Raw genomic sequence first — 10,151 nt, 5'->3', positions numbered from 1 at the left:
CGGTTCGGTTTATGTTTATGCAATTTCAATTTCGGGCGGGCAATAAAAGCGATTTGTTTTAATTACTTACGCACATGGCATTTAATTATTTTTATTGATTAAATAAAACAATTAAGCTTATGTAAATTAATGTAGTCGAGTCAACTCCGTCAGTGTAATATGCTCACCCTTCTCCACTTTGGATCGTTGGAGCGTTTGGGCGTTTGGGCGTCGAGTGACGAGTGGGGGCGTGGCATGCGGCTGTGGGCATAGCCAAGTCAAGTTAATGGAATAGCTGAGCAGGGCAGGCAAGTAAAATAATTTAAGGCCAAGCATACAAAATTAATGAGGCCATTAAATCCTGGAGACGCTAAAGAGACACACACACACACTCGACGAGCAGGAGTCATGTGTGCGCGAGAGTGTGTGTGCTTGACAGTCAAAGGACAACTCTTTGTTCAGTCTGTGTTTATGACTCTCGTCCTGAGCCTCTGTTGTGTGCGTGTGTGTCCCCAGTTTGGCGTGTGTGTGTGTCATTTATACACTATGCAAAGCTGAATTTGTCAGCAGGACATCCCCTTTTTCCTTTACAACATTTGGAATCACGCTATTCCTCATACATCACAAGTTGTTGAATATACATAAAAACATTTTTAATTAGCATGTTTGCAAAATAAATTTATTAATAATTTATAATACATACCGGTACAATACTTACCTCTTAGGAGCGCCACAAAAATATATATATTATATGTGAGGATAACTGTCAAGATTTTCTTTGTCATAGAGCATTTCCCAGCCGCTCTTTCAACGCCAGCGAATTTCCCTAGGTCTCCTTCTTTCATGCTCCTTATTTAACTTGCGGTCGCTTTTGGTCCTTGGGCACACACACACACACACGCAAACGGCCAGGAAAACAAAACGGTACAAAAATATCGCCCAACATTATGCCCGTGCACCTCAAGCAGCTGTCTCTTTGTTGCTGCTGCTCACATCCATCAGCGGTTACCGATTGTCCGTCGCCCCTTCACCTCAGGATCCCCGGAATCGGACCTAAGATGGCCGGGTTTTTGGCCTGGCTTGGCTGGGCTTAGCCCGGTCGGAAGCCCGTAGCCCCTCGATTGAATGATGTTTTCTGGGCTCCCCAAAAATAAACTGCCGTTTTCAACAATATTTACGGCGCGTTGTCTGTTAGCTTAGGCATATATGAGTGAGAGCGAGTGCCGTGTATTTGCTGCGTGTGTGTTGGCTTACCTTTCTTCTTTTCGCTCTTTTTTTGCTTATAAATTTCGCATTGCTCGCTGTGGGGATGGAAATAATACTGCGATACACTCAAATTGCAAATCCATGGAAAATATGACACATAAATATACAACATAAAGTCTTATAGAATTATTAGTTATTATTATAGTTTTTATTATTAGTTATTATCATTATATTTCACTAACAGTTTTTCTTTGATAGTAATCTGAAGAAATAGTAAGAAAATAAAATCGTTGAATAGTGTTATTTATTTTTCGGTTTTTTCCCAATTTAAATGTGCATTTTCAATGCTGTGCCATTGCCTTGCTAATTTCTATGCCTCAATTTGGCATAGTGTAGGCATGTGTTGGCCAAAGTCGTTAAGCACAGAGCGCCCAAAAGCGCAGAAATGTATGCAACATAAAAGTGCGACGAGCACCTGACGATGCCACAATGTCGGAGGCTTCATTAGAGATCGCCTGGTGGGAATGGCAAGTGCGGGGTCCAATTGGAGGGGTAGTCAGCGGAGCCCACGTTTTGCATTTTTGGTTATTTGCACAGGCGGCACAACGGCACGTATACGTAATAAAGTTGAACAAATAAAATACACTTTCCTTCGGCGCAGAAAAGTTCTAATTTTTTGCCAACCACCCGCTCTCCATTCGCCTGTTGGCCTGTGTTTTGTTTGGCTTTTGTTGGGCTTCAGTTGCAACCTAAATTTCATTTGAGGCACAAAACTTGTTTAGTTGGCAAACTTTGCGCGTCGTCAATAAGGCTTGGTGGCCATATCCGCAGATGAGGGGTCGGCCGGTTCAGCCCAGACAGTTTGGCATGGCCGCACGCCATGATATAATCTGGCAATGGGCCGCCGTATATATTACGCGCTGCCTAACAACTCCCGCCCACCAAAGGCAGCTCATCCAGGAACAGGGGCACACGCTTTGGTGAAGAGGCCACTGGGTCGCAGGGTGCATATTGATGGAGTAGAGGTCGCCTGGATTTTGCTAAAAAGCCATCTCCAATTTGCTATGGAAAACGTCTGACTAAAACTAGTTCAGTCCGAACAAGTTCAGGGATTAAAGATAGCGGGCATTTGAAAGGGAAACCCTAAAATAGACAGCTTTTCATCTCTATACTCTGCTCGGTTGCTGTTTTTCCAAATACCTATGGTGAGTAAAAATAGCAAGCTTTGAAAACGGTTGTATAGAGGATAATCTGTTTATGACATATTTAGAATTTCCAATCTACAAACTTATTCCAGGTTATACTAAAAAGTTTTGCAATATTTTGAAGCAGTTTAAATAATTAATATTTTGTAAGGGTAATAAAAAAGCATAACCATGTCACTTTTAAGTTTGCCAACCAGCAATGCGAAGTTTTTCTAAGTTACATTGTTGTACCTAAGGGTATTCCATTTGCCCCGTTCATGGGCATGATTTTGGCCTCCCCCGATTAGCCACATCGATTCAAGCCACACTTTTAGTTTGCCTGCGTGAGTGTGAGGTTGGCTTTTTGGGTTGGGGCTGGGTGTCGGTTGGGTTTGAGGTTGAAATGCATAATTGGCGATTAGACGATTGGCCCTAATATGCCAAAGCGCAGCAGCGAGTAACATGGGAAGCGCAGCATAGCCGGCTTTGGGCTTAGCCCCATCTTCGGACAGCATTCGAATGGCCAACTAATTGGGTCATGTCATCCCCAGGTGACCGGCGGGATCCACCCCTCCCCCCTCTGCTCCGCTGCCATGTACCATACCTACCTTTGGCTGAAATCTTGGTGGTGAAAAATAATGACAATGGTTTATGTTTTTCGTTTATATATAGATATATATAATGTTATATATATTTCCTTTTTGCTTTGTTGTTCATTCAGTTGCTTTCATGCATTCAATGCCCGCCTTTTGTCTGCGGGCTATCTTCCCTCTCCCTCTCCCTCTCCCGCCCGCTCTCGACTTTCTCCCGCTTTCTCTCCCTCCCTTGCCCTCGCTTGTTAGCTATGCCGCTCTGTTGATAAGTGTACACATCTATAGACTATATACTATACGTAGGTTTATATTATACAATACATAATACATAAGTTCAACTTAAATGCTACGTTTTTTTCTTGCTCTTTTTTCCTCTTTTAAGATTACTTTCGGCTGTGTGTGTATGTTCTGTATCTGTGTGTGAGTGTATGGGTGTGTGAACCTACTGTTTGTTGTTGCGAGTCCTTTGAAGACTCCTGCGCTCATTTAGATGCAAAGAAAAAAGTCTTTGGTTTACCTTAAAAATATTATTTTGTTTGTGTTTGCTTCTGGTTTTTGTTGTCTGCTTAAATTCTAAGTCTTAGCAGATACGGGCAATTAATATCTTGTGGATACGCTTTAAATCGTTACAAGGACAAACTGACATACATCTACATGTACACGTATCTGGCTACGTATTTCTGTTGCCTGTGATGTGTTTGTGAGTGTGTATGTACGTGTGTGTGTGTGTGTGTGTGTGTGTGCACTTTGAGTACAATTTACATATGTTATATTACGTATGCATTCGTCGAATATTTTTCTCTGTCTTCAATTTGAATTTTCTCCGATTGGTTTTCATGTTTGTTTTTTGACTGCCCACAGTTTTTATTTTCTTAAATTTCTTTCCCCCGGAGCTTGCTTTCTGATAGATTTATTGGGAAATTTAAAACATGTGGTATTGTTCTTTCAACATATTTTTCTTCAACTTTTGGTAGCAGTAAATAACGTTTGAGGGTAAATGGTAAACTGAGGGTAAAATAACGTTTAATCGATTTCACTTGATTACGATAAAATTTTGCAATTGCAATTGTGGCATTGGGACAATATTCATTTCCATAAAAAAAGAATTTAAATAAGTGATTGGAAATAAATGCAAATTAGAATGAGTGACTAAATCATTTTGATACTGAAGATGAAAGTAACAATAGATAACATTTCAATAATTTCCTATATAAAAAGGAGTAGTATATTAGAAAACAAGGGATGCAAACAAACTTCTTCACTGCTACCACTTTGGTAAGACTTACAGTCTGCCTTAGTTTAACATTATTTCACAGCATCTATCGGGACATAGAATGGTTTCAACAATAGTCGGATCAAGAATGGGTTTCTTTGTCTATGGGTTATCTAATATATACAGTTACCAAGATTTATATAACTTCTTCTGCAGTTTTACCATGCGTATGCATACCATACATGTGAACGTATATTTTACAAATGTTGAGCCACAAGTTGGGATTTTTCGTGTCTGATTTATGATAATAACTCTTGGAGGAAGAGCTTATTGGTTTTGGGTTCCTTTTCCTTTTTTTTCTAACCGAACAACCAAGAAATTACACACACACATGCACACACATAGTCACATACATATTCATATATGTGTATATATTCATATTTATAGATTTAGTTACATTCACATGGTTGGTTTTCCATATATTATTGGGTTATTTTTTACGTTATGCGGGGAGTTGAGAGCTTGTCATGTTATTCAAAGAAAGAATGCTGTACATATCCTATTTTAAATTAGTTTACGTTTACAATTAGTTTAGTTTAGTTTAGTTTAGTTTAGTTTAGTTTAGTTAGTTGAGTTACTTGCCAAGGAGAGTATACTTTAGTGTAGTGCAGTTGATTTCGTTTTAGCTTTCTCTTTGCTTTGGGCAATTATTATCTTCATTCGCATTATCTTTTTGTCAGACACTATCACAAACAGTTCGCTTGCACAATAATCGCTGCTCGCCTAGGACCCCGGAGCTATCTATCAGTGGTATACCTAAAAAGAGCTACCTCCCATCCGTCGCTATGTCTTATTTGTTTTGTTTTGTTTAGTTGTGTTAAGTTTAGTCAGTTCTTGGTTTGGTTTCCTCGCCGTTCCCTCCCCCGAGAAGCGCTGCGCTTACACATCCGTGCCGCATCCTTCCTGGTATCCCTCGTCCGGCGAATTCCGGCTGCTGCTGATCAGGGCCCTTTTCAGCGCCGTCACGGGTGGCAGGACGGGCACCCCGCCCTTCTGCCACACCCGTATCGTCTTGGCGTTGATGGGCTGTCCGTTGGGCAGGATGGAGCAGGAGGAACTGGAGGTGCTGGGATTTGCCGCCTGGTTGGCATGGCCACCGCTAACCGCTGGCGTCGGCGACGACCGGGAGCTGCCGCCCCCCCCGCCGCTCCCATCGTGCAGGCGTGGCAGTGTGCGGCTACTGAAGTGCGGACTGCTCCCGGTGGAGCTGCCCTCCTGCTTCTGGTGGTTCAGCGTGGAGGTTAGCTGCTGCTGGAGCTGCTGCAGTGGATGCATCTGCAGCTGGTGGTTGTGCTGGTGCTCGGCGCCCGGCACCAGAGGCAGACCATAATCGTTGGGGTAGCCCGATGAGGAGCCACCCGACAAATTGGTGGTCACTGTCGACGCCGTGGAGGTTCCGCCACCCGTTCCGCCGCCCGTCATCATCCCCTGCTGCAGATGAGATCTCGGAAAGGTCTTGCTGAAATAGTCCGTGGCCGCCGTTCGCTCGTGGAGGTCGTACAGCTGAGTGGAGTCTATGATGGGCGTCTTGTCGGTGTAGCGCTTCATGAAGAGGTCATCCGCGGATGTGGCCCCCACTGGAGCACCATGTTCCCACAGACCCGAAGGATACAGGGAGTCGCAGCCGTTGGCGCGACTATACTCCCCACTGCCACCCACTCCAACACCACTGATGGGTGGTATCTTCAGATCCGCAAACTCGTCGCTCCCGAAACGTTTGGTGTCGTTGATGAGGTCAGGATTGTTGCCACCGTTTCCGGTGGATCCACTGGGCGAGATAAAGCAGGAGGCAGTGGACAGGACACTTCCGTTGTTGTCGTAGCCCTGCGTGGAGTACGGAAGATCTGTTAGCCTCGGCGGTTTCTGGACGGGATTCGCACTGCGCTGATCGTGTCCTCCATGGGCCACACCCACCCGTCCGCTGCTCTTCCGCTCCAGAGTACCTCCCTGCACCACTCCGCCATCGATTATGTTGGCCACAGCTCCATTGGCGATGACCACCCCTCCAATGCTGCCATTGCCCGTTGCGGGCTGGGTCTTGTTTGTTATGGAGTTCTGGTGGTTAACCGATGTTATCACCTCCATGTGATTGGGCGTCTTGCTGTCGACATACGGCTGCCGCTTGACTCTAAGGAGCAGGCACATGATAACCCCAAGGGCGAATACAATCAGAGCCACCAGGGCGGCACTCAGACCCACAATTTGGCCACTTCCCAGGGAGGCCATGCCCGCAGCTCTCATGCTCACGTGCAGGGTGAAGTTGGCCTCGGCCATTCCAGCTCGATTCTCGGCCACGCAGTAGAACTCACTGGAATCCGTCTCCTGAGCATTGGTCAGCACCAGCTTGGACCGCTTCTCGAATCCACCTTCCACCTGCTCCAGCATGTGTATCCTCTGGTAGGCGGTGAAGGCGGAATTGTTGGCCAGCAGTCGTCCGTTCCAGTACCAGTTGATATTCGCAGCTGGAACCGCTCTTGCCCGACAAGTGATCGAGGCATTCTCGCCCATGGCCGCCTCCACATAATGCGATATGGGCAGCATCTCCGGTCGGCAGGCAAACTCATCCACATGCAGATCCGCAAAGCTGCGGTCGATAATCCTTTCGGGTCCACCCGAGCAAACCGGAGCCACCGGATAGGGAATATTCCTTTGCATTAGCCAGAGCTTCGTGTCCCTCAATCGGCAATCGCAGAGCCAGGGATTGTCGTGCAGCTCGATGCCATGAAGTCGACTCAGGGTCTCAATTGTCTTGGGCAAAAGCTCACTCAGCTTATTGCCATTCAATCGGAGCAGCGTCAGTCCTTGGAGGCCACCAAATGCCTGGGCGGAAATGGTCTGAATATCGCAGTGCGACAGATCCAATTTGTGCAGCGATGGTGTGTTCCCAAAGGCCTGGCTCTCGATTTTGTGTATGTGATTGGAGGCCAGGGTGAGTTCGCGCAGTGATGGTATGTGGCCCAGGGCCAGGCTGGGCACAGTCACCAGCAGGTTGTGCGACAGATCCAGCTCCACCAGATTGGTCAGTCCCTTGAAGGTCTCCCGCTCGATCTCGCCGATCTTGCAGTTCCGCAGATACAGCTTCTGCAGATTGAGCAGATTGGCACGGATGAACTGCTCGTTGGAGAGGGTCTGCAGCTTGTTTCCGGACATGTCCAGCACCTGGGTATTGGGATCGATGTGCTCGGGTATCTGGATGAGGTGGCGATCGATGCACTCCACCGTCTGCTTGCCACCCTTCCACTTGCAGGCGCAAACCGTTTGGCAGGTGCTCTGCTGTTGGGCGGGGGGATCCAAGTCGGAGTGGGTGGGCGGAAAGTGCTGGCTGGGGGGCATGTAGCCGTCCTCGGTCATCGGCTGGCTGTCCGCTACGGAGTACACCTCGTTCTGTGAGGAGGGGGCGGGCCTGTAGCTTCCAGGACCCGATGACGTTGCTCCTCCATTGGCATACAGATGCAGCTGGTTGTAGCGATTGGCCAGGATCATTCCAGGCAGCAGGGTGAGGAGCAGGAAAACCACTTCCCTGATATGCATTTTCCTGGCTGTTCTTTAAGTCTTCTAGTTGAGCGTTCTAGGCCAAAGCCCAGTGTTTGTTTGCGATTAGCAATATCATGGGGTTCCAGTTGTTTCAGTTATGATATGATGAGTTAACGATTTTCACACGAATCCATCGGACTTTTTGTTAGTTTTTAATTTGTTTGTGATATTGTGTTCTTTTCTATAAATTAGTTTCGGCGTTGATATGGAAACTTTTGCTCACGCTTAAATTTATGTAGAATTTGCATTGCTTTTTGGTAACTCAAGGATATGTTTCGCTGGGTTGACCTTTTGCTCCTACTTTCGTGCGATTGTATGCTTCGTTTTTGCGGACTTCCCCTCTTTTAATTATGATATGGAACCTTCCTTATGGGTCAAGCGGAAAATTGATTAATTGCCGCCTTGGCTTCACTTGTTGTTGCTGCGCTTTTCGCCAAGATTTTCATGTTTTGCCGTAATTAGCGCTCGGCCAGACCCAATGTTATTTATAGGGCTAGCGCCGCACACACACGCGCGCGCTCTCACTCGCACACACACACACTGGCACAGTGGCACACTCGTTTGGATGATAATCGTTTTTATTTTTCGGCCAACGAAATTCGTATTTCCCTGCCTGTTTTTTCTATTTTTGTTTTACTATTTTTCTACGCAATTTTCTTCAGCTATTCGGGATTTTTTCCTTCTTCACGTGCTGCTATACATGTGTATATATAATATGTACGTATGTATATTTTGGTACTTTTTTTTTTTTTTGAATGGTTGGTTTGTTTTGTTGCTTCGGTTAGCACATTTTGCCACGCAAAGCTTTAATTCGCATCGCGTTTTTTCGTCGTTTTCGGTTTCGTTTTCGTTTTCGTTTGCGCTACGAGCGAACCTCGGTCCACGCGAAAGGGGATGATGTTTGAATTGGATTTTTGGAGCGAGGGCGGCGCGATGAGTTGTGATCTAGGCATTGATTGCGCACATTGCAATTGCACACTCGCAATTCTTTTCACTGCACAAAATAACGGTGTGTCCTGGCTAGCGGTACTCTCACACACGGACACACACTCCAGCGGCACTCTTACACACACAGCGACAGCGACAGCGACTGCTACAGCGGGAACGACGCAACCGCTCGGCAGCGTACATCGACTTGAACTGAACTGAGCTTCTTCGATTTCAATCAAAGCCTCCGCAGTCGCTTTGCCACTCGGGCGCAGCCGAAGTCGCTTCGGCTGCTCTTCTGCCGTTCGGCTCGCGAGCGGAGAAAACGGAGAAAGCAGGCGGAGAGCAGGCGGAGAGCACTGCCGCGTGTTGCTTCAGCCGTTTCGCAACATTCGCATGCAACATGTGGGGACGGCCGAATCGGTTGAAAGGATTATATTACACACGCCTCCGTTGTAAAAATCTCGAATGGGCTTCGCGCAGTATAAACAAGGATTTATGCGGTATAAATAAACATCCGTGGGCCGATCGCATGACATCGTTAAATCGCATTTAATTGGCCCGACGTTTTTTGTTTTACTTTATAATTATATGAGTTGCGGTTGCAGCCAAATGTATTTATAAGTTTTTAAAATTAAAAGGAATGTAGAATGTAGACCTAACTCGTATCTGCCGGGAACACAATTTATATTGTGACCGCTTTGAAATACTTGGAAATTCCATTGTTTTTTAACACATTTTCACAGCTAAGGCATTAATAACATTAATTTGCCACCGCGTAGAATCCTAATCAGCTTTCTAATTTCTTTATTTTCGCAAAAAGATGCCTTTCCGACTAACTAACACCTCCTGGTAATGTCTTACAAAGTTGGGAAGACTGTTTACATCTTTTGGTGTTCCCAACTCGCCATCCCCACTCTTCATTCCCATTCATCAAGGCCCCCGCTGCTCCTCCGCACCTACAGTCAATCAGCGATCAACCTACTCAGGCATGAAACACCAACTGAAACACAAAAAGAAGGCAAATTAAAGCAGAAAGCTATACAGAAAGAGAAAATATGGCCAACATGCTGATTTTTGTTTCATTATACTTCATATAATTATACTGATTATACTGATTTTTGACTTCATTTACTTTTCATATTTCTTTGGAACTTCTTTAAAATATGTAGCCAACTTTTTAAATATTCTGTTGCTTAATTTTAAACATTTTAAACTAAATGTTAAAATGTTTATTTTATTTTTTATAAAAACCATAGTTAGTAATAAATTATCATTCCACGCTATTTAGATATCGCCAATGCTTTTGAAGTATAAAAAGTTTTTGTAACTGATTTTGTTCATTACATTTCAAATTTTTAAGCTAAAACCACAACACAAATTTTCTCAGTGCTGAGCAACAACAAGAAGTGCTAAGCTTGCAGCCGGCAAGTCGAATGAGTAGCTGAAAAAAGG

At 45.1% G+C, this 10,151-nt stretch overlaps 1 protein-coding gene across 1 annotated transcript; it reads right to left on the bottom strand.

Annotated features, from left to right (window-relative positions):
* Positions 1 to 4,602: 4,602 nt before the first annotated feature.
* On the bottom strand, positions 4,603 to 8,920 carry LOC6542122. Its single transcript, XM_001969666.3, has one exon. The coding sequence runs from the start codon at positions 7,764 to 7,766 to the stop codon at positions 5,115 to 5,117; it is 2,652 nt and encodes an 883-aa protein (XP_001969702.1). The 5' UTR covers positions 7,767 to 8,920; the 3' UTR covers positions 4,603 to 5,114.
* Positions 8,921 to 10,151: the final 1,231 nt, after the last annotated feature.

The sequence above is a fragment of the Drosophila erecta genome, unplaced genomic scaffold, assembly GCF_003286155.1.
Source record: "Drosophila erecta strain 14021-0224.00,06,07 unplaced genomic scaffold, DereRS2 tig00000055-arrow-pilon, whole genome shotgun sequence".
NCBI classification, from domain to species: domain Eukaryota; kingdom Metazoa; phylum Arthropoda; class Insecta; order Diptera; family Drosophilidae; genus Drosophila; species Drosophila erecta.
The sequence above is the reverse complement of the archived record's forward strand: the minus strand, read 5'-3'. Positions and strand labels throughout refer to the sequence as shown.